Here is a 25,863-nt window from a genome sequence, read left to right as displayed (position 1 = left end):
AATCTCATTTCAGTACCTTCACATTATTGAATTTTGATCCATATTTGTGAGAGAGAAAAAAAAAAACAATTTAAGCTGACTTTCACAGCTCCCTGATATTTGAAACACTCCACTGTTAGATAAACCTCGACTTTTTTATTTTTATTTTAACATTTTGGCGGTTTCTTCGGGGGAAGAAGTGTGACCGCGAGCATTTGGACGCCGGTGAAAGGTGGCAACCTCACATAACCTTTTTCCAGCGTGACATCTCTTCAAACAACCTTACACTGTACAGACAGCAAGCTATGTAAGTCGGCAACCACAATGAGGACACATTATTGCGCGCGTAAATGAACTATAAGTGAATGACAACAACCTTTGCGCTGTCAGAGCGCGCTACAGAGACAGGTTTGAGGAGATCCACTATACACGAGATGTTATTTGTTTGGAGCTAAGCACTAAAAAGGGAGGGAGAAAAGACTTAAAGTAGACAGTTTGCTGTCAGTTAGGCTACTCGTTATTAGCGACATCCAGTTGCAGACTGAGGAACAGACTATCCACCTTAATGCACTGGCAATTTCGACTTCCCTTGATATCATTTCTTTTCAAACTATAAAAAAGATATTCATTAACACACCTATTTTAACTTAAACACACTACATGCTATCGTTGATTAGGGAAAAAGGCACCCAAAACAATTAAAGCGAATTAAATATTAGTCTATCTCCCTTCCCAAGTGCAATTCAAAACAATCAAACAGATGTCCACGCTTTGAAAGCTGCACTATCTCCTCAATAAAATGACGTTTTTTAGACTACTGGCTATTATTCTCGCAGTATTTTACACATGGCTGCTGAACAGCGCTCAGTCAGATCATATCCAGAAGTATAAGCGGACACTGGCACAGAGAGCGGACCGAGCGCTGGCTGGAGAGCAGTGCGGTTCTGTCAGCCGCAAGCGGCCGCCGCGCTCCACGGCGCAACAGTTCCCCCTAGTGGGCGTGATCGGAAAGTACGCTCGCCTGATAGACTTGCACTTAAGGAAAACTAAAACGGCGAGGTCGTGTTCAGGTGAGTGCGGCTCTAGTGACACAAATGCGGTTGAATTAACTAACTGGGATAGTAATGAGAAAGGAAAATATTATGAACTACAAGAAGAGACTTTCATATTGAAGAAAGAAGGCAAACAATCAAAGGGGGCCACTGCGCCTGGATCTACTAAGTCACACAGACCCTTTAAATCCATATCAAAAGGACACCCTTTACAGACAGAACAGGGTGGTGATTTGATAGACAGCTTGTCCTCACCAAGAAGGGTTGCACGGAGCCTTCCAGAGTTCAACAAAGAAGAAGATGCCCCAAATGATACGCTGGACACCAATATCCACCATATCGACTTCTCTAAAGATAGTGATGAGTACTCTGGGGAGCAAGAAGGGCTGCAGAGCACTGCTGGGGAGCTATGGAGGGCAGATGTACAAGATGTGCCTGCAAAGTGGATGACAGCTGTGTATTTCAGAGGTCAGGCGGAGCAACTAAAGGTGAACCCTGCATTTGGCATAGAACTTCCTCGTTCCAGCTTCACTTTAGAGCTGTGGGTCAAGCCGGAAGGGGGCCAGAATAATCCTGCCATCATCGCAGGTGGGTGTTCATTCATATTCTCAAATCACTCGTTTCATGTTGGAAGCAGGGATGCAGCTTTTCTTCTTTTTTTTTCTTTTATTACAATTCCAACTCCTAGAAAAACAATTTTGAGAACCTAAAAAGGTTCTCAAAATTGTTTTTCAGGAGTTGGAATTGTCATAGGCTATTACTTAAAGCAGTAGTTATTACTTGAAGGATACATAATTCACAATTAGCAACCGTCTAATCAGAATAAATTATGCTGTAAGGCATACAGCCATGCAGACCAAATTGATTATGGGAAGTCAGATTCATTCCTCGAACTCCCCTCAGTTCATCAAGCGCACCAAATGGTGTGCGGTAGAATCTGTGTTGTGTCACAGCTTTGACACGTTGTTGTTTCATTTAAGAGGCCTTTGTTTGAGGACATCAGCTGACAAGCAGATGAAAGGAGAATGGGGAAATGAGGTGCAAACGATGAGTAGTGCTAGGGCGGAGTGTAAGAGGGACAAGTGGCCACCACCTGCACAGTGTGTCCTGTCTGCTGTATTTAATCACTTGTTTTGTGCATATGGCACATTGAGTTTCCAAGATTTGATTCATAAGCAGCATGTTCTGGACACCATTCTCACATTGACAGCTACCTTCCATCCAGCTCAATAGTTTGGTATATTTAAAACATTTCATTTGCTGCAGAAAGTAGGGGGGGGGGGTTCATATGCAAAGCTGCATTGCCTGTTAAAGCTTTGTAATTTAAGTATATAATTTATTTCTCTTTTATATAGGGGTCTTCTGAATGCTTGAATCTGATTGGTTGATGGACATAAGGTGTGCAATTATTTTCAGGAAAACGCACAGCTAAAGTACCTAAGTACGTGCCAAATTATTTCAGTTATTTCAAAGGTCCTTACAGTCTACAACAGCAAAATAACCAAAACCCACAATGACACTGATAAATAAATATAGTAAACAATAGGATCAAAACAACAAATTATTTCCATGTTTTTTGCCACAAAATAAAAAAACTAATTATATATGGACAGCACATACTCTCTTTCTCTCGCTCTCTCTCCCACTCAAACACACACACACATACTGTACGGACACACACTCGCACAGAAACGTATTGTCAGCTCTGATCTGATGATTTTATCTGTAAAATAGTTTAACAACTTAAAAGCTACATGACATTTCTCACTAGCGAGGTTATAACGGCGCTGTTCTTGAAGCAGATACACTTACAGTTTTGCTATTAGTTAAGACGCTGCTGCCAAACTGTTGAGAGACGCTGCTCTCTCTCTCTATATTGATGTGTGCATGCACAGCAAGCCCTAGGACAATCTGGCGGGTAAGATTAAATGTCAGGACAACGGCATTAATAACTGCATTAGCCTTCTATCAATGGCTCAATCCTCCAGTATACTGTAGTAGCTCTTAAATGGCGTTTTGGAATTAGCAACGGAGGCGTGGGATGAGATGTGCAAGAAATTTGTCCTACACACAAGAATGATTTAAGGACAAAAACCTGACAAATGTTTTGAAATACATAATCTAAACAATGTTGTGAGGTGTGGTCACCATAGTATAAGAGGAATTTATTAGAAAATAGATATTTATTAGAAAACAATGCACACCCTCTTCACGTCTTGGATGCATTACCACCTCAGGTGTGCATTATTATCTAATAATTCATTAGGGTGTGGTCAATTATTCCTAACTTGATAATATAATAAGGAAAATATATTATTTATTTATATTTATTTTTTGTTATTGCAAACCCATCACTAAAATTCATGAAATTATTATTATTTAATTTCTATAGAGGACTTTATTGCGCCCTCTCCTTGTGACAGGGCTTAGGGTAGCGTTCCAGGTTTTCCTTAACTGTTATATGATATATGGTTTTGACAGGCAACTGAGTTGACGTTCGATGCACATATTATGATTAACAAAAAAAAAAAAAAAAAGAAAAAGGTGTGGAACATCATGGAAGGTGCCGGATCCCTCAAAGGAGCTTTCATAATCAGGTAAATGGGCATTTTCGTATGGCTGCTGAGGAGGGTCAATGTGGAAATGATTATATCTGGAAGTGCTTCTGAGACTAGTTCCCAGTAAGAAGAACAAAGCCCAGAGTTCTCTGGTTGTAACCTGCACAAGGCTTTTCCTCTACAATGGATGCCAAAATACATGCTTTTAGGCAAAAAGGGGTGCAAATATTATTCATCTGTTTCTAACACTGATGAGTCATCTATCAGACCTCAAAGAGAGCATTAGATATTTCATTTTAAAATGATCCACTACTTGGATAAAATCAGTATTCCCCAATGACGTCAAATCTCACAAACCTCTGAAATAAATGAGGGTTTCTACCATCTTGCTATTGTTAAGATTGCATTATTTCACTTTGACATAATTCGTCATCACTAAAATCATGTGAACATTCACTCCAGCTCCTTCTGAGGTCAATAGCTTTCTTTTAACAATCAGTGGACAAATCTATTGTTATAAAGCCAGTTAAAAAAAAAAAATCACACACTCTGCCAAATGAGCGTTCAAAGGCTTTACTGGAAGTGGTCGTTTCAGCGCTAACTTTTCTTTCGCTAATAAGTGATACTATTCAAAAACATTACATTTTTCTCTGTCTCTCATAAACACTTATCATATCGAAGCCATCACTCATACAAGGTTACAAAAAGTATTTCTTTAGCACACTTTGTCTCAAGCCAAACTCAGCACTCCGGGCCAGTCTGAGGTACTACTACTTTATTTAGTGGGAGACAGACACTATAAATACAGTAAGATAAGAACCTGGGCTTTGAAAGTGTAGTACCATCCAAGTTGATAGTACTCTGGAAAGGTTTATCTTCAAATTCACGACTTCAGGGCTTACTGAAATTAGCAGATGTTGTCACACGCAGGAGCTCCGCACACACATCGGCAGGCTTTTCCAATGAATGAAATTTCAGTGTGGTCCACGTCCCTCAGGATATTTTGTTTAAAGCTGCCCATCTCTCGTTCCCCTGTTTGCAGGGAATAATACACCCGAGTGTGTATGTGCTCGCATGTGCGTGTGTTGTTGGGAGGGTGAAGGGGTTCCCTGACCTCTCTCTGTCCTTCGACGGTAACATCTGTCTGCCAGATGTGACTGCTCCTTACGAAAGGCAGCTGGGAATATCAGTGGATTTGTTGAATGGAAATGACTTAAACTCTTAAACTCTTCAGATAATTAAATGACAATTACTCTGTGCTTGATGAAGCTACATTTCTGTTCATTGACCTTTTTTTTCTTCTAGGCGTGTTTGACAACTGCTCGTATCCCTTGAGCGAAAAAGGCTGGTCTGTCGGTATTCGAGCGGCAGATCCTACAGGAAGAAAAGATGGCAGGTTTTTCTTCTCCCTTCGCACAGATCGCGCGCTCAAATCCACCACTATTGTCGGACACCAGCGCTACCAGCCCAACAGCTGGACTCATGTGGTGGTCAGTTATGACGGCCACAAGATGGCACTGTACGTAGACAACTCCAAGGTCAGCGAGAGCAGCGAACAGTCAGGTGACCTGTACAGCCCCTACATCAAGGCCTGTCGGTTGTTTCTGCTCGGCGGGGACCAGTCTGATCATGAGCACAGTTTCCGCGGGCATTTGGGAGGTGTCACGCTATGGGGTTATGCGCGCACTCACCAAGCACTTAAAGGTCACCAACCCCATGCAGAGAGACAATCTCCCCTCCTGTCCCAGTGGGCAGATTTCTCAGAGGTCGAGAATCAGTGGGTGCCCTACAAAGACCGTCACAACCCAGTCATCATGGCTCTTCCCATCCCAGAAAGACAGCTTGTGTCTCCATTTCTGCCGCCTCCATGCGGCGTGACTGTGTGTGACAACGCCGAAGTCGCCCTCAGTTATAACCAGCGTTGGCAGCTGCGTACCGAGAAGCGCCTACGTTACCGCATCGTGAATATCTGTAAGGATGACGGCGCTGACCCGACAGTCTCTCTGCAACAGATCCAGCTCCAACACCAAGCCTTGGAAGACGCCTTCCGTCCTTATAATATCACACTGGAACTCAGCATTCACAGCGTCTACAACTCTTCTCTCCAACAGCGCTTCGTCCTCAGCAACTGCCACATTGCAAATGTGGGGAACCGCCAATGTGATCCCGAGTGCGACCATCCTCTCACGGGCCACGATGGGGGTGACTGCTTGCGCATGGGGCCTTGCTACAACTGGAAGCGGAGAGATGGAGTCTGCAACCCAGAGTGCAACAGTATTCACTATGATTACGATGATGGTGATTGCTGTGACCCTGAGGTCACAGATGTCGCAAAGACCTGCTTTGATCCAGAGTCTCCTCAGAGGTAAGCTTGTGCTTCAATATGGTTCCACTTTGGCAACTAACTTGAACCCAGGCATAATTTTAGTGGTATGTGCAAGAGGGTTCATGTTTTGGTCCTAATTTGAGGATTGCAAATTCTTAGCATAAAACCCTCTGGATGATATTTGACTGACTAATTGCCTCTATTGAAAACGATTCAGGTACCGTAGTCAACTACCATATCATTACATCAACTATGTACATTTACAGTATATATCCTTACCTTATATTCCTACTAAACTGCTTGAATTTAAGTTCTAGGCCAAGACAAAATGATTGAAAGCATTCCCTATCCCTCGCTGAGGATCTCTGCAAGCTGTTTTTTTTTTTAGTTTAAGAAATTTAAAAAAAGTGATGTGCTTGTTAAATGTTCTCATAGCAGCATCAGGAAAAGGGAAACCAAAGTGTCTTATTGTGAAATAGTGTTCGCTTTTTTTTTTTTCTTTTTCAGGATTGTCAGAGCATTTTGTATTACTCAACATGCAAAGCATACAAATCGGCCTTCTGGAATAGCTTTAAAAAGCATGCAAAACTTGGATGTAGAACTGAGCCAAAGTATACGCTTAATGTGGCTAAACAACAAAACCAGAGGTCTCGGCTCTATTCATTGTGAAAGGCAGGACAGTTCATTGCTCACGTACAGGCTGTTTGATGGCTTGAGTCTTTCATTTTTCTAATGCTACAGATATAAATGTAGATGTTCACAAAGTCACACTATAGCGTAATCCTAAAAATGTGATCTATTAATATCTTCTATCTATTCTATGCGAGTAGAAAATACTTTATACGTGTTTTAAACTTTTTAATACTTAAAAATAAGATTTTAAGCGTACCATTTAGGAGATTAGATTACTCAATTGGATGTCATAATGTAAGATATATGGTATTGCATCATTTTAACTTCCTACCTTTAATAAGTGCAGACTGCACTTATTGTATTGTATATATATAAATGTTCACATAAATGTTTAATCATATTCAGTCCGAATCTTATAGCAGGACAAAGTTGCTATACATCAAAATTCCATATGCAGTCTGGGAAGTGTTGTTCCAGGCTCAGTGTGCATAGAGACATAGTGTCTCAGCCTCCAGCTGTTGACATTTTATGGTTGCTTGAGAACAAGCTTTCTTCAAGGTATGCCTTTCTGTTCCTGAAGGGTTCCCAGAGATAAATAGGGCCCCAATGATACCATTGGATGGTGGTCTGAGATACACTCATTTGGTAGATTTGCCCTGGGACACTTTTAAAGAGGACATCAAGTTTATTGCCAAAATCCACAGGCAAAGAATCTTTTTTGGTTGGTGGATAATAAATCAGTTGAACGCCATCTCAACGCTTCTTCAAGGCTCAACTGGTTAGCATGGCCTGTTAGATGATACAACTACACACTCTGCAGGAAAAACAGCATCTATCTTTCAGTCATTCAAAAGTTGTTGAGTATTCTGACTAAATAATATTATAAGTTATTATTATTATAATATGAAAGCTTGTTTCCACCACAGAATAAATTCAAAACGTAATTGCAACTTTTTATCTCGCTATTTTATTTCTCACAATTGCGAGTTTATATCTCGCAATTCTAACTTTATAACACGCAATTGCGACTTTATATCACGCAATTCTGACTTTATATATCGTAATTCTGAGAAATATGTAAACTCTCAATTGTGAGATAAAAAGTCGCAATTATCTTTTAAAATGTTTTATTCTGAGGTGGAAACAAGCTTCCATATTTTAATAATAACCAACATACCATTTAAAAGTTTGGAGTCAGTAAGGTTTTTATTTTATTTTTTAATAAATGAAAAATGAATACATTTATTCAGCAAGACTGGAGTAATGGTTGATTACCCCAGTCTTCAGATTGGCCAATTACAGGAATAAATAGCATTTTAAATTGTAATAATATTTCACAATATTACTATTTTTATTTTATTTTATTTAATATTATTATTATTTTTTATTATATATATATATTTTTTTTTTTTTTTTTTTTTTATATATATATAAACATTTTTTTCCACTTTTGTTTTGAAAGGCTATTACAAGTGTGAAATAGATCGTTTTTCCTTTCTCACAGATCAGGATAGTCTCTTGTTGAAGGGCTTCGGACATTAGTATGATGTAATTTTCCTTCGTTCCTGTGCCAGCCGAGCAACTGCCATTGAGATGAATAGAAATGGTAAAAGATGGATTTCTTCAGGGAATTTAAGACCTCCTTAATACTATCTAGGCCAACATGTTGTAATTGGTGACCTGGAGTAGCATGCTGTCCTTGGCACTTCATATTCAAAAAGCAAAGGTTCATTCACTGGACTTATTTTCCTCTAAATATGATGTGTCAATAAGTAGAAATGCTAATAGCCAATGGGACCGGATTAGCCTTGGACTCATAGACTAAGCCCTTAGATAGGTCTTTCCTTACCATGCTGGAAGCGCGTATCGCTAAGGCAGCGGTCCAGAGTTTGCAGAGAATTAATGCAGGGATGACATTTTGATGGCAATTGTATAGCGTGCTTTTTATGTGGAGGTCTGGGATTTTAATGCTTTGCTGTGTGAGTTATAGCCCAGGTATCTGCTGCTGGGCAGTTAAGCTCGAGTACCTGCCAATGGCTGTCACTACTCAAATTTGTTGTTGAAGCAGAGAGAACCAGCACAGGGGAACCACCAGGTGCTTTTTGGCAAGCTCCAGAAATGGAACGAGAAGAAAGCAAAGACATTTTAGTTCAGACATTTAAGCCAATAGAACTGAACTACCTGATATCTCTTCTCTTTAGTAATTATCTTTGATAGATGCTTAGCAATTTTAGCGATTTATTATGTATTTATTTTTTTATTCATTCTGCTGCAAGATATGTGGATTGGTGGTTTTGAAACTACTGTTTCAATAAATCGTTTTTAGTTTTTTTTATTCAAAATGATTGTGTCCACCTGAAAGGTGAAGTGTGTAGTTTTTTTCCCCTTTCCTTTCCTTAAAATACTTTATCATATCCAAGTTCATGCACAGTAAACCCACTTACCTTCGGAATCAATCAGAAAGTATAAACAACTGCTTTTAAAACTTTGCTTTGTTTAAGTGGTCTGACACGTTGGAGTAGGGCTGTAAACGATTCATCGCGATTAATCGCATCCAAAATAAAAGTTTGTGTTTGCATAATATATGTGTGTGTATTGTGTATAATTATGTGTTATTTATATATAAAATAGTTCTATATAATATAAATTATATAACAATATATATGCGGTATATAAATGCAAATATTTGTCAAATATATACATGCATGTGTGTGTATTTATCTATACAAAATAATTATACACAATACACACACATATCATGTAAACACAAACTTTTATTTTGGATGCGATTAATCGCGATTAATCGTTTACAGCCCTACGTTGGAGGACATGAAAAATTGAGGACGGGGCAAGGTGAAAGGCATTTTTAAATTGTCACTTTTTGGGGGCTCAGAAAAACGCACCGTTCTAGTGTGTATCCCTTTAAATGCAAATGAGCTGCTGCTGCCGGCCCAGAGGGCGGAGCTTCACGAGCTCGCGCTCAGAGCCAAAACAATATCATCTCACGGAATGATAATATCAGAGCAGAAACAAGCTGTTTTCATTTCGACCCGGAGTCGGACAATAATGCCCACAGAGCCAAAGAATATATGCTGTATGTATGGAGATGGAACAGGTATAGTTTAATTACGGTTAGAACTTATTTTTCATCTTGCTTTTATCCACTATTAGTAGCTACAAGCCTGTTGTAGCGGATCGCGTCCGGATGATGGCCAAAAATATACTGATGATGAGTTCAATGAAGTTTATTGTACATCACACAAAAGATGAAGGGTGATTAGTGAAATATTAATTTTACTCCAGAGAATGACTCTGAGGCTGAGACACGTCTCTGTTGGCAAGGGCGTGGTGAGCTGGTACCTGCTTATGTCACGCACAGAGCACGCAGAACCACAACATCCAACTGCAGCCACCGTTCAACCTGAAGAGGGCAGCACTCAGACGTTTTTACACCATATATTGTAGAATTAAAACACTTTAAACCCAAATGTCAACAAATTAACTTGAATCAATGAACAGCATTAATAAAGCCCCAGTCTTACAGATCATTAACACACAAAAAAAGTTGTTTTAGTTACCCTTTAATAAACTGGTAAACTTTATATCCGCAAAACGACTCGATGAGCTATCATAAAGTGCGTGCTCTCACTTCCATTTTTGCCGTGATTGGTGACGTTAGACCTATTGTTCCGGAGAGTAAGATCACAAACTGGTCCAGATTCATCCTTGAGTAACAACGATAGTAAATGAAGACTGGTATGTTCATACTTAACAAAACACCTCAATCGCTTAGGAGACATTCTTGTCTACAACTGCTCCAGCCAGTGTTGCCAGATCTCGCGAGACAAATAAGCAACCAGGCCTGTGAAAACAAGCCCAAAACAAGCGACTTTTTCTACGGAGCCCCCCTAGGTTTAGGGAAGAGAAAAATAAATAAACTGTGTGTATTTTGTCAATACAGTACAGTTTATTTATTTTTCTCCCCCCTGACCTTCAGGACAATGATCACAAGAGGGAGTTAAACCACCTTTTAACATTATTTAACATTAGAAAACTGCATTAGAAAACAATTGAAAAACATTAGAAAAATGTGCACACACAAAATAAATATCCTGAGTTCACAAATTCTTTATTTATTATTGCAGGGACTGCAGAAGATCCCATTTTTAAATAACTTCAACCCAAAAACAGGAGAAATTAATGATGATCGAGCTTAGTGTGCAGCAATAAAGTGGCTCCTGCTCTGATAAACAAATGACTTAGAAACGACTAAACTGGTTTAAAAACCATTCCAGTGAAAGCATTTGAACAGGTGAGGATGAGGCTTGAGTCTAAAACACTTTTCTTAAAACTCGTAACACTTCAGCGGTTCAGCCTCATATATATGAAGAATAACAGAATAACACCATTATCTTTCAAGTTGCTTCAGGTACCAAGGTGCAAATTAAACATATTTAACAACATAACAGTCTTTCTCCCAGTCTTTGTTATACCTCTTGCCGTATTTCGCCCACTTTGTCCCGGGCATTTGTTCCTCCAAAAACACTATCCTACAATCCAGTCAGTAAACATCAGTCGCAACTCGCGCGCATTCATTTAAACGTCACTCACTCACTGACGTTTTCCTAACCAGAAAAAAAATGATTGCCCTGCCCTGCCTCTGATTGGCTAGTACTCGTTGCCATCTGGGTCAGAGCCAATTAGAAGCAGGATGTGGGTGGGAAAAACTCTGCTGTCTGCTGTGTGTATGTGGAAAGGGGAGGGAACAGTCTAGACAAACTCCTACGTTTAAATAGTTTATATACTGTCTATTGTTTAAATAACATACAGAAAATATCTGCTTGACAACTTATTATGGAGCTGGGATCAAGCCCAAATAAGCAACTACACTTTAGAAACAAGCCCAAAAAAACGCGACCCGCGACTATCAATATTTGTAAGCGACTTTACAAAAAAACAACCCCAAAGCCGCTTATAATAAGCGGACTTGGCAACACTGGCTCCAGCATCGAAACAATGGTGGACTGCATATAGCTCACTCAGGGCGGGTCTATGCTAAACCTGCAGTGTCCATCAACAGTCGTGGGCGGGGCTTGTGCAAAAGTACGTCACATTGCCCGAATCTGAGAACGGCTTGTTCTGAGACAGTGCTTATGATTTATGGGGATTTTAAAAATAGCACTGGGTGGATTTTTATCACTAGAGGGTGGTTGTGTACACACACTGCCAACACACATGTTCAAACACCATGTAAAAGTGAATTTTGCATAATAGATGCCCTTTAAGTAAGTAATTTTCAATGGTCAAAATATTTCATAAATCGTGTTACTGTTTTATAAAAATATGTTTTCTATAATTATACAATATAAAATAATTATAAAGTACATTATGTATATAGTACCATTCATAAAAGGTTGGGGGGCCAGTGAGATTTAAAAGTAAATACATAAATATAAATGATTCAGCACGTATTTTAATTGTTAAATTAATTAATAGTGACAATAAAGACTTTTATTGTCTTTAGCAACACAACTTTTCAACATTTATAATGAGAAATAAATTGTTCTCCAAATCCGCATATTAGAATGATTTCTGAAGGATCACATGACACTGAAGACTGAAGTAATGATGCTGAAAATACAGCTTTACCATCACAGGAATAAACTACATTTTAAAATATGTCAAAATAGAAAACAATTACTTTATTGTAATTATATTTGACAATATTCCTGATTTACTCTATTTTTGATCAAATAAATGCAGCCTTGGTGAGCACAAGAGACTTGTTTCAAAAACTTTTGAAAGGTATATGTTCAGAATTATTCTTAATTTAATATTAATACTTCAATATTTTTATTTTTTAAATATTTTTTATCAAAATATTTTTATATTTTATATTTCTGCATGCGATCTATGCCCACATTTATTTATTTATGTTTATTATAGAACATTTTGTATATACAATACATAACATTCAATCATTTCAAATTTAGTTTTGACCGAAAAAAAATGGACAGTTGTCCTCACCTCACTTGACCTTATAATGTCTCAACATAATCAATGAGTGAAGGTAAAAAGGGCAAATGCTAGGTTTATATTCAATATTCATTTTTGTGGCAGAACCCAAACAAACCCTGTGCCAGTCACTCCGTGGAGCCGACCAACTCTAGTTTCCCTGACAAATGTGATTTCTCTGATTAGAGGACTGTGCTGACATTTTCATTTGCTGTTGTTTTTGTCATATTGTGTTTGTTCCCTGAATAAGCATTTTTGTGGCATCAGTTGGTTTTGTGGTTAGTATTAGATTCCCCTGTGCGAAAGCTTAGAGAAAAACGGACAACATGTTTTCTTCTTTTTTTCTTTTTTTTTGTAATTGATTCGATTCTTCTGTATAGAAATATGTTCTTCCTTAAACATATTGAAAGGCTGGACTGGTAAATACCGTCAGCACTCACAGCTTACAGTTATTAGTTAACCACTAATGTCCGGGAATGGAGGACGTATTTGTTTATGTGAGGCTTGAGTCTGAGTGTTGTTTGAAAAAATAAAATAAAATACTGCTTATTGAAGCTAGTAGAAATAATATTTGCTTTAGCCTCTCACACTGTAAAATGTGATTTGTTGCTTAAAACTACAAAAGTGATGTTTTTACTTGATTTAAAATGTTTGGTAATTTATTAAACCAGTATTATTTGTTGATCAATTACACACTTAACTTGAATCATTGTGACTTTGGATAACTACAGTGAATTATATGTGTATTTTGTTTCCTCTGCTACACAATTCATCATCTTTCCATGAGGAATGTCAATTTAACGCATCAAGTCAATGTATATAGGTTACAAACTTTTGTACTTTTTTAATAGCACATGTAATAGCTTTTGTCTTTTACATCTGATAAGACAGTGTAGGAAGTAGGACGCAGGCCGGACTTAAATCTGTGTCCTTGTGTACGCTTATATTTGAGCTATTGTGCCATGTCTCTTTTACATATACTTTATTATTTAACCTCTCATAATCTTTTATCAACTTCCTCTTTCTGTTGCTTCTTATGTTTACTGTATATTTGTTTAAACCACACATTGACTAGATTCGTTTTTCAAATCCAATCTTTAGGACTGACTGAACTCACTGCCATGCTGCAGTTCAGTTCAGTGTCAGTTTAGTTGTATTTATCCTTTAGGAAATTAGTTTTGCAATGAAATTAGTTCAATGATTTCAGATCTGTCATTGTAATGACTTAAATGGATAGTTCACTTTAAAATGAAAATTCTGTCATCATTTACTCACCCTCTTGGTTTTTTAAAAATCTGTATGAATTTATTTTTTCTGCTGAACACAAAGGAAGATATTTTGAAGAATGTCGGTACCAAACAGTTAACTGGTCCCATTGACTTCATTGTGTTTTTGTTTTCCTACTATGGAAGTCAATGGGACTGGGGCCAGTTTGGTTACTGACATTCTTCAAAATATCTTCCTTTGTGTTCAGCAGAAGAAAGAAATTCATACAGGTTTGAAAAAACTTGAGGGTGAGTATATGATGACAGAATTTTCACTTTAAAGTGAACTATCCCTTTAAGTGTCAGCTAGACGGCTAGAGACATAAGAGAGTCGCTGTCATTTTGGGAAGGGAAGACAGAGAATTGGAAATTCTGCCCATGCTCATGCCTATCCCCCTCTTCTTTCTTTCTCACCTCTTTAGTCACGTGATGTGAATGTTTCACTTAGCGTGTCGGAATGTTTGAACCCAGACCATACTCTTCGGGTTTGGAAGTTCAAGTCCATTTGCTATTTTTTTTATATATATAAGCCTATAGTCATATAAACAGTATAAAAAAACATAAAATATTTAAAGCACCATTTTGCCACAAGATGCCACTGTTTTCGACACTCTTTATGCTTCAAATCTTTTCCCGATACAATCAGAGAAAGGTAGCCTGGGAAAACCCAGACCCTCTCAGTTGTAACTGAGTAAGGGTCTGGCAAAGCTCCATAGACAATTCATTTCCACAGGGGCGTCACCAACGGACGTCGGAAAGATCTAAAACCAATCAGAGCGATGAATGACATGACGTATGCAGAGCGACGGAGAAACATCTCGAGACTCTCAGCAATTCTCTGTTTGTGTTAACCGTTTATATACTGTCTATGGTGTTAACGAAAATGACCATTTTAAATCGCTTGAAACAGACGAGATAGCTGATTCGAACGAGTGATGTTGTGATGTTCCACGGCGGCATCCATGTCTGTAATGTACAAAATCTGCGTCACCGTCTCTGCTCTGTCGTCATCGTGTAAAACGTTTCTGATTGGTGCCGCGATTTCGGCGGATTGGAAATGGGTTTCAATGGGCTCTTTGCCAGACCCACTTGCAGAGCAAATCTAAATTTGCCGGAAGTGGTCTGGGTTTTCCCAGGCTAAGAGAAAGGTACAGATTTGGAAAAAACTTCAAAGATTTGGAAAAATCTTAATCTTAATTTTCCCGTCCCTATACTCAATATTTTATGCTTTTTTTGCAAATGTTTCACTCAAGTTTAGCTGTTTTAAAGATTGTTTACTCATTTTGAACCTGTTTTTTAACATTATCTATCTGTAATGTCATTTTTCGTGTGGAAAAAGTGGCATTTAAACAAAACTAAAATAGCCAATCAGATTTCTTTTCACCCATCCCCCACCACTGCACACGCATACACACATTTGACGTTACAACACACAAACACACACCTTTATTTATTCTCATTCTCTCTTGCTGTCTCAATATGTCATGAGTCTACACATATAAATTAATAATAATTTTAAAAAAAATATGTAAAAAATAAAACCCGCATTACTTAGCGCCCTCTAATGGTACGCACAGTGCTTACAGCCGTACAGCTGCAAGCGCCACTGATGTCCATGATGTTGAATATTTCAGGAAGGCAGGAAGGCATAGAAATGATAAATCACAGAATTTCAACTGCACAAAATATTTTTTTCTCTTAATCAGTATTTTGTCTTAATCTTCTCGTAATCAGTATTTGTGTGCTTTCTAATGAATAAACAAGATAACATTTATTGAGAAGATACAATAACACAACTCAACACAACATAACACAACTTTTCAGAGAATGTATTTCAAATTACATTCTCTTACACCTTTGGCAACTTTTTATTTCAGTATAAAGTTTATGATAAAAAATAATAATACTGATTAAGAACATGATTTTTTTTTCAAAGTGATTGTGACTAAGAATTTTAAAAAAAGAATAAATCACCTGTCATAATGTGCAACCTTCACTTTTGCTAAATGTGTTTTATTTCCAATATTCTGCATCTGATTGACTTTTCTATCAACAATGATTCACTGTACAAAACATTGTGGTCCAAAACATATTTGTAGCACTTATTTTCCAGATCACATCTGGAAAAGATCGTTCACCTTTAAATCATGTGAATATAAATAGTTAAATAATTTGAATTATTTTGCTGAATTAGCCATATAGGAGAGATTTGGGCAACTGGGGCACTCAAAAAGATTGGCTCTGCCTTTGCTTGTTTAATAAAAAACGACGTCAGAAGTACGATGCTTGGTTTATTCTCGCATGGAACGGGTCCAAGAAACAGTAGGTGGTTCAGCTAATAGGCTCGACCCTTAGGAATGATCCAAAGGGCATTAAGAAACCGGACCTCTTCAAACCAACGGGCCAATGATATGAGGTGCAAAGGCTTAAGCAGCTATGAAAGCAAAAGTGAAAAATGACATGTGACATATTCCAAAGTAAAAATAAGTTAACATCACACATCAAAGCCCCGATTCATCACAGCTGGGAGTAAAAGAGGGTAGTCGTTTCATGCGCCATAACCAGTTCGAACAATTATAATCTCTAATCATTGTGACATAAAATGATTTTTTAACGACTGTTGTTATTAAAACTGCTAATAAAAGTCAAGAGGCAAATTTAAAAACACGTACTGTGTATCACATCGTACCGCAGTAAATTTTATGTTAGTTCTCTTTCAAATGTTAGTTGCTTATACTTCTGATGTCATGTACCATAATTAAAGGTGTCGTTAAAAAAATGTTAGTAAAAGTAACATTTTAAATTGTCAGTCCCTTTTAAATCTCGATTTGTCAGTCTCAATCTTTCAAAGAAAAAGTTAATAACTTTGATATTTGAATAACTTTAAATAATAATCAATGTTTCAAAAAGAATTTAATTCTGCTGTAAAGCAGCTCTAAAAAAAGACAGTGTCATTATTCAGCAGAACTCAGTTCAATGTAGACAATGTAGAGTTCAATAACTGTGTATCAATTATCAATTATAAAATGAGTTTTTGAGCCGCTCTGCAGAAAATGGTCATCATCTTGCTCAATTGAGATCATGTTTGGTTTTCATCCAATAACGCCAGTGCAATTAAATAAATAATATTACTGGATAGTAAGTGCCCCCATAGTAAGCCAGAGGCGATAGTGGCAAGGAACCCAAACTACATCAGGAGAGAGAAATGAAAGAAAGAAAAAAAAACTTGGGAGAAGCCAGACTCAGTTGGGGTCCGGTTCTCCTTTGGCCAATGTCTTTCATGCTGTTCATTCATGTTTATGACACTTCTCTTAAAAATAACTTATTTTCTATGCAAAGTGGTTTGACTGTGTGTCAATATCTCTGCTACAGGGCTTATCTGAGCATAAAGGAACTGAAGGATCTGCTTCATCTGAGCAGTTCAGACATGCTCAACGTCTTCTTTGCTAATAATTCAGCACGCGAGGAGCTTGCTGGAGTCGCCACCTGGCCATGGGCAAAAGAAGCCCTTACTCATCAAGGTAAGATGTCCACTCAAATGTAACGCAAGAGCTCATGAACATTACAAAATTAAGAACCCAAGTCCAGTTTTATTACAAATAAGTTTTAACAAAAAAAAATGTTTAAAGCCCAAAACCCAAATAATGATGTGAACATGAAGATGTAATGATGAAAACATGACTTACCTATAGACATGATTCAGCTAGACTAGAATGGACTACCATTCTAGGTGTAGTCGATTGTACATCTAGACCAGGGGTTCTCAACTCTGGCCCTCGAGGTCTACTTTCCTGCACAACCCTAATCCAACACACCTGAACAAGCTAATCAAGGTCTTCAGGATTACTAGAATGTTTCAGGCCGGTGAGTTTTGACCAAGGTTGGAGCCAAACTCTGCAGGACAGAGTTGAGAATCTCTGATCTAGATTAGACTAGACAAAAAAATACCAAAACAATGACATGACATGAAGACTATGAAAACACAATTATAAACATAACGTGATTTGACTTGACTAGACTGAAATACTGGACTTGAGTCCAGAAATTGCCTAATGTTTGGCTGGTTAGCATTGCTCAGTTAGCCCCTGCCGGTAGATACACCATCTGGTTTTAAAAAGCATATTTTTCTATTAATGGCCTTTTAAAAGTTAAACTTATAAATCACAAATATTTCACCACATAATAGCAGATGTTTTATTTCTTCTTTAAAAAAAAAAAGCTCTTAAAAGCGTTAAATGGATTTATATTTTCCCCCACATTTGCCGTCATAGCTCAGTATAGTCGCTAGTGAAGAGGTTGGTACTATGCATGTTTTTAGATATAACATGAGAACAAAACTTTAAAATAAAAGACAAACTAATATTTCAAAATAAAAGACCAGGGACTTAACACAACAGATCTACCTCTTGGCCTCCACACCCAACTGGGTTCATTCTACCATGGACAATGTCAAGTTAAGACCTCAGTTGTTTCCTATCGCTACATTCCTCAAAGCACATGTGTTTTTTGTACCTAATACCATACATCTTCTTGCTCATGACTTGTTTTTTTTTTCGATCGCCTTAAATCTTTTCTTTAAAGAAACACATTCTTGTCTCTTCCTCCTTGTTGTCTGTATTTGCCTTTACGAGATTAATGGGCCGTAATCTCAAGCATAAAAGAAAACACTTGCAGCACGCATAGATTTCCCTGTAGATTGCCCCTTAATCATTAAGGCTGTCCACCGGGAGAGAAGAAAAGGAACTCGACAACAACCAAACAAAAACAAAAGAAGGGTATTACCCTGTTGCCATCTCCATCCAACTGCCAGCTGATTTTATAGTACCCGTCGTTGTTGTGTTTTAGAGCTCATTAAAATGGTCTCGTTGAAGTCCATCTCCTTTAAAAAGGAGATTTCTCTCAAGCAGGAAGGTTTCTTATATAAGTCCCCCTCCCATTGGTTCAGGATCCATGATCAGACATTTTGGTCTTGGCTTTTTGGGTTATAGCTTTTGTTAATGAGATGATTTTGGCCTGTGTGTAGAATGTGAACTTTTAAACCGACATTAGCACGAGTAATTAGCGCCAAACTGTTTTTATGAGCTTGAATTTGGCTACAGTGGGTTTCTAAAGTATATATGATAACACTTTACATTAGTGTTTAATTTGTAAACATTTAATTCATTTATTAGGTAGGCTATCAAACAAACATTTTCACAGCATTTATTAATTCAGAGTAATGCTCCTTCGTTAATATATTATTGTTCATTTTATTATTTTTCATTCATAATTCATTAAGTGATTTCAATTCATAGAACTTTTAAATGTAAAAAATAAAAATAAAAAATAAAAATGTCAAAATGTCCATTACCCAAGATTAATAAATGCTGTAAAAGTATTGTTTGTTGGTATTCCATGTTGCATTAACAAGTTATAACCTTATAGTAAAGTATGACATGTGATTTTAGATTTTGCATATTAATACAATTAATTTGATTTTATATTTGTATTCCATATTATATTTGTACCCACTTGAAGATTTATTTTAATCCTATACTTATTTCATGATTCTCTTGATTACTTGACTGGATACTTATTTGTCAAATTCTTGTGACCGGACCGCTAAATTGTATAATTGCATTTTTTTTTTCTTATTTGGTAAGTAGCCACATAATAAATAGGATAGCCCAGACAGCCTGTTGTAATTACAAAATAAACCTCTTCAGGAAGGGATCACGGTCACCCTGTCATGCTTTAAACAGAGCCAACAAGAATTGTATCCCAATAACCATGGCAGGTCAAGTTAAGAAGGAAAAATGAGTTATGAAATGTTCATAATAACGATTGACCAGAGTGTTGAGTCTTAAATTCAAAAAAGTTAGTTTTGTTTTTTATTCATCTTGGATGAATAAAACAGATTCCAGAGGTGGTCTGAGACATGAAAGGTAGCATAAAATTCATGAATGACTGACCACGCTGCTTTTAATCACTCTGAGATATGGCTCCATTCTTATTATTCCCATAATCCACCTCTGCTTTTGATTTACTGTCTTTGGTGCAAGACAATCTTTGTCCACAAATGTTTCGGTGGACTTGCATGGAGGTTAAATGCGAGATTAGTTTCTCATAAATTAGGGGGCTCGGGTTTATGGTATGGGTTTGGGCAACGGCCTGCACTGGTTTAATTCCACATAAATCATGAGCTTATTTGCGAGAGTACCTTGATGTCTGTTGAGGAACAAGGTCAAACTACTGCTCTGAATGCTTTAAGTGAAATCAGACCATAGCATGAAGTGCTGATCTTGTGGTATAACTGTAAATGATCTGTGTCTGTCAGACGTGTCTAGCCAAGCTCTGAACGTTTGGCTGAACTCCCATAAAACATGGATATTTCCTAAATAAAAAGGTCGTTCTCTCTGATCTTGTATATCCGCTGTAAATGGCCTGTCTGTGGTGGAGCACAAATCTAAAAGAGAAAGCTTTTCTCAGGGCCACATAAACCAACTTCTGTTTTTAATTAGTTAACAAATTCATTTTTTTTGCTTTAAAACCTAATAAAATGTATACACTATAAGTGCTATGTAACAAAAATTATGCAAATTATTCTCACAATGTCATTTCATATTTGCTCGTAAACAGCTTAACATCTGCATGGATTTTAAGCAGTTTTAAATGTCACATTGTTTTAAGATATATATTACATTATTTGGATATAAAACCAGATGCCAATGTGGTACCATTCAGCAGGTGTGCGATCTTAAATACATTGTAATGTTCTGAAAGTGATTAGAACATTGTACTGTTCTAGCTGCGGTGGTCCTGTTTACAGGTTAGAACAAATCAGTTTGATATACTCACAGACCTCTGGCTTTGTGATTAAAGTTAAACTTGAGAATCTACACCTCAGTGTTCTTTCAGGTTAAAGTTTATATTGTTTCATCAACTGCAGAGATGTCCAATTTGTGTCATTTTTTAGGTGGAATGATTCTTAACCCCTCCTACTTTGGCACCAAAGGACACAACAACACCATGATCCATGAGATGGGTCATATTTTTGGACTGTACCATGTGTTTAAGGGTGTGAGTGAACGCGAGTCATGTGATGACCCCTGTCAAGAGACCACCGCATCCATGGAGACTGGAGATCTGTGTGCCGATACAGCACCAACGCCAAAATCGAAAGCTTGCCACGACCCTGAGCCAGTCAATGACACTTGTGGCCTTACCCAGTACAAAAACACACCGTACAACAACTACATGAGTTACACAGGTAGTCACGATCAGTTTTCTGCTTCTGTTTGCCCAACAAGAAGAACCAGTTTCACTTTAAAAATGTTGATGTTAGTGTTTAACTTAAGTTATACATGCTTGTAGTGTATATACATGGTCAAAAGTTTGGTATCAGTACGATAAAAAAAAAAAAAGTTAAACAGGGCTGCATTTATTTGATAAAAAATACAGTCAAAAACCATAATACAGTGAAATGTTATTATAATTTTTTTTCTATTTAATTATAATTTGTAATGTAAATTATTCTGGTGTTGGCAAAATCAGAATTTTCAGCGTCATTACTCCAGTCATCAGTGTCACATTATTTGTTTGAAATAAATCTAATATGCTGATTTGCTGCTCAAGACACATTTCTTAGTAGTATCAGTTGAAAATGGTTGTGCTGATTTTTTTCTCAGGATTCTTTGATTAATAGAAAGTTTGAAGACAAGTAGAAGTAGATGTAAAAACCTTTTTAACACTATAAATGTCTTTCCTGTAATTTTTAAACAATTTAATGCGTCTTTGCTGAATTTCTTAAAATAAAAAAAGGTATCCCAAACATTTGAACAGTAGTGTATACATGAGGACCTCAGTATTAATAAGATTATTTTATTTTATTAAATTAAGGATCAAATTAATGTGAATAAAACAATGGAAAATTTAAAATGTGAAAGATTTCAACTTTTTTTTTTCTTTTTCTTTTTTTTTACAGATGATGACTGTACAAACCATTTTACACCCAATCAAGTAGCCCGGATGCACTGCTATATTGATTTGGTCTACAAAGCCTGGGTCCAAGGCAGAAAGCCAACCCCTGTTCCTCTTGCACCAGTGGTTATTGGTCAAGAATCAGATTCCGTCTCAATTCATTGGCCGTATCCAATCAGTGGGCCACTTGCCCACAGGTAAAGTAAGGCGTGTACATATAGCAAACAACGAGGAAAGAAATATTAATACAAATGTTTATGCATTCATGTTACATTATTTTTTGGATTCTCAAAGCTTTTTTGTTTACTAACAGCCAGCAATGCAGTTTAACCAGATGTTAAATATGCTGCAATTCCGCAACTACATATTCAACTTCAACTTCGATTCTATTAAGTGAAAACACATGGAAATAGATGGATGCACACTTGCTTTTGTAATGTTTTGTATGTGAATGCATTGCTATCCAAATGTGTTTTGTAGACCTTTTAAACTTTTTTTTTCATTTTTTTTTATCAGATAGCTCACTATCAATAAAAGCGCATACAGTTATTCAGTGTATATGGCACTACAAAGCAGGGCAAAAAATATTTTGAGCACCCCATGTTTTTAATATATCACTGACTTAATATTTCATCCACTGTTTAAAAGCTATTCTCTGTGGCTGTGTAGGGAGGGTGGCATAAACTGCCATCTCTGTGATGAGAACGGAGCGCTCCATCAGTACGCCCATGAGGCCACTTCTCCTCACGCCTGTGATTCCACTGGATACTGGACACCTGAGGAAGCAGTGGGTTAGTACTCCGTCATTCTTTATTATAATACTAGATACTTTAGTGCTCGTGCAAAATACAGGCAAGCTGAATGATACAAACAGTAGAAAAAAAGTCCCATCGCTGTTGGACTGTATATCAGCACCCTTGAAATGCAGTTCAGGCTATCAAATTAGAAGAGTGGAACTAACTGCTGTATTATAGCATCATATCAGGATCCTACAAAGTTCTTCCACAAGCATATGTCATGAATTGTAAGATGGTGAGCGCATGACTGAATGCCGTCTCTGACATAAATGCTGTTGGACGTGTGCTTGATCCTCAACACACCACTGAATATGTCACGAATGATCGTCAATGTTAAAAGCAATACCTGCACTTTGATTAATGAGGATAGAGAGAATTTAGCCCTGGCTTCTTTCTCCAAGCTTGTGCACTCACATTCAGGTGGATCGTTCAGTCTCATGCAGGCCAGGTGCGTGCGAGTCTGGAAAAATTTAGGGAATAAATCATTAAATCATAATTGCCAGGATAAAGAACACTCGTTTTGCCATCAATGAATAAAAAAAAAGACCCTTGGCACAGCATCAAGTTTTGGTAATATTGGGTGGCGTCCAGAAGCGGCCCGTCATAAAAAGCGATGTGTATCCTGTGCAGCTTTTCAACTTTATTCCTCACCTAACAGATGTTACTGATTATTCTAATCAGAAATCTCTTAGCATCTGGTCTGCCCACTCACTGACGTGTCACGGATAAGATTGTGCTTTGAAAAGTCCACCCAAAATGTGGAAATCCTCCCCTGGTATGCAGTCGTTTTCATAAAGCGCAGTATCATGAGAGAGGTCAAACATAAAATCATCCAGTTAGGTGGTAGTGGAGAGTGATTGTTGGCCCAGAGACTTGTTTTGAGAAAAAGATTGATGGGAAATGAAGCCTTAAATTTGAAAATAAAAATATATATCTCTAAGAAAACAATATCTTTGTGATATTAATGATGAATGATATTTACTACCATCGGTTCAGGTCTGTAATAAATTACGGTAACCTATTGTTTTTGGTTTATTTTTAAAAACATGATGAAGTGCATGATGACTACCTAATGTGAATTATTTTGGCGGCCAGTTAATCACGTCAGAAAGACTTTAAGAGCAATATGACACTGTTTGTGTAGTATGAAATAATGCTTATGGTAATACCACAGTCGATCATTTGATATCCAGATTAGCGCAGGCCAATTCAATACCAACAAATCATACTTGGATCCAGGGTCGGTTTATCCATAGACGGGATTGGGCGAGTGCCCTGGAGCACCAGCCAATAGGGGGGCACCCAGGGCCGGATTATCCAATGGGCATTATGGGGCCCAAAAAAAATCCTTCTTTTTGTACATTTCTGATAGCGGAGCGTATATTTGCACTAAGTGCCTGTCTTTTTGGCAAAAAGACGCCTGTTACTAAATATCTACAGTGGGAAAGGTGGTAGGGCGTGAGGTACATGAAAGTAGCTTTTGACGAATTTGAATCCGCCTTTTGCCGAACTTCGCTCTTCTCCCTTTTCCCAACACATATGAGATATAAAACTTATAGCCTAACATAAAGGTCTCTAGCATCATATTTTGCCAACAAACTATAATCGAAACCGTGATATGGCTTTGTGCCTTTATAAATCAGAAAAATACTTTTCTGTAATTAAGTCTGTTGGTGCTGAAGTGCGCGCTTTGCTCATGCGATCAGCATGGTGATCTGCTGTATTCTCCAAAATAAAAGCTCAAGGGTTTATTTCTTGCAAGTGAAGAAATTAGGACAAAAGTATTGTAATTTTCCTATACTATAGTGCAATGTAAAATATACTTATGAAATATGAATTTTCATTTATACAGTAGCCTACATTTGTAAAAGGCTATGTGGATATTACGTTATAGGAATAATTATTGTCACTAAGACATTGTGCCCAGGGGCCTCTGAATGCTTAATCCGGCCCTGCTTGGATCTCAGATCACACATCTTGTGACACTCGCCCCTGCTTACCTGTAGCCTCTGTATGTACCACAAGGCAGCTTTTTAAGAAATAAGGGTTGAGTCAGAGCGAACAGAGACCTGGTTAAGGTTGCTGAAAGAAGGAAGGATGACACGCTCACAGATCTTGCCGCGTTGCTTCTCCCTGCGGTAGCATTACACCACATCTGATACAGTCATTAATTCTACTGTGTGTGGAGGCCCTCGCTCTGTTTATCTGACCAATTGAGTTTTATGGTTTGCCTTGGCCTGCTGCTGTTTACCCTGTACACATCCACACATGTGAGGCCACGCTGGGTGCAAAGGAGCGCTCTGTGTCTCAAAGCTTCTGCCTGTCTATCTGTCTCTCTCTTGACCGGGAGTGCAGTTTAATCGATCATTGTAAAACCTTTTGGAGGCAGGGAGTTCACATGGCCCGATAGTAACGTTTGTGCTCTTTCATACAAGCATATAACCTGACATGTGATGTAGTCAAGCATGCTTTTACCTTTCAGCCATTTTTTAAACCTTTGATTGTTTACTAATTTTGACCTATTTTACCATACTAAGTTTTCTGGTGTGGACTTTCGGTTTTACCTAATAAAGTTTAACATTTATTTATTTATAAAGAGCTGATTATACTACCATTCAAATGTTTAGGGTCAGTAAGTTTAAAAAAAAAAAAACTATTAAGCAAGGGTGCATTAAAGTGACAATACATCTATAATGTTACAAAAGATTTATATTTTAAATAAATGCTGTTCTTTTGAATGTTGTAGTCATCAAAGAATCCAGAAATATTATCATTGTTTCCAAAAAATATGAATCAGCACAACTGTTTTCAACATTGATAATAATAAGAAATGTCTCTTGGACTACTAATCTGCATATTTAGAATCTTTTCTGATGGATCATGTGACACTGAAGACTGGTGTAATGATGCTGAAAATTCAGCTTTGCCATCACAGGAATAAATTGCATTATAAAATATGATAAAGCAGAAATTGTCATAATATTTCACAATTTTACTGTTTTGACAAGTATCAAATATATGCAGCCTTGGTGAGCAACTCTCTACGGACACACTGAAGCTCGAGTCGCCATAGGCTAGTAATTTTTGCTCACCAAACTTTTTACATGGAATGTATGAACAATGCAAAAGAAAAAAATCTATTATTGACAGAAATTAAAACAGAAACTGAATAATCAAATGTAAAAAAAAAACATTGCACAGGTCTCACTGTATAAATTATGTAGCATATGTAATATAGATAAATCCTTATTAAAGTTACAAAAGTTATTCAGTCAAGAG

General features: G+C 37.4%; 1 protein-coding gene across 1 annotated transcript in view; it reads left to right on the top strand.

Moving 5' to 3' along the window:
* Positions 1 to 649: 649 nt before the first annotated feature.
* Positions 650 to 25,863, top strand: part of pappa2 (pappalysin 2) — a 58,258-nt gene continuing 33,044 nt past the window's right edge. Inside the window, exons 1-6 of the mRNA XM_079612613.1 lie at positions 650 to 1,619; positions 4,895 to 5,954; positions 17,201 to 17,349; positions 20,784 to 21,077; positions 21,792 to 21,984; positions 22,457 to 22,578. Of these exons, the coding sequence (XP_079468739.1) occupies positions 779 to 1,619; positions 4,895 to 5,954; positions 17,201 to 17,349; positions 20,784 to 21,077; positions 21,792 to 21,984; positions 22,457 to 22,578 (2,659 nt within the window). The 5' untranslated portion in view covers positions 650 to 778. The remainder of the gene's footprint in view (positions 1,620 to 4,894; positions 5,955 to 17,200; positions 17,350 to 20,783; positions 21,078 to 21,791; positions 21,985 to 22,456; positions 22,579 to 25,863) is intronic.

Source organism: Phoxinus phoxinus, assembly GCF_949152265.1.
Source record: "Phoxinus phoxinus genome assembly, chromosome: 5".
NCBI classification, from domain to species: domain Eukaryota; kingdom Metazoa; phylum Chordata; class Actinopteri; order Cypriniformes; family Leuciscidae; genus Phoxinus; species Phoxinus phoxinus.
The sequence above is the reverse complement of the archived record's forward strand: the minus strand, read 5'-3'. Positions and strand labels throughout refer to the sequence as shown.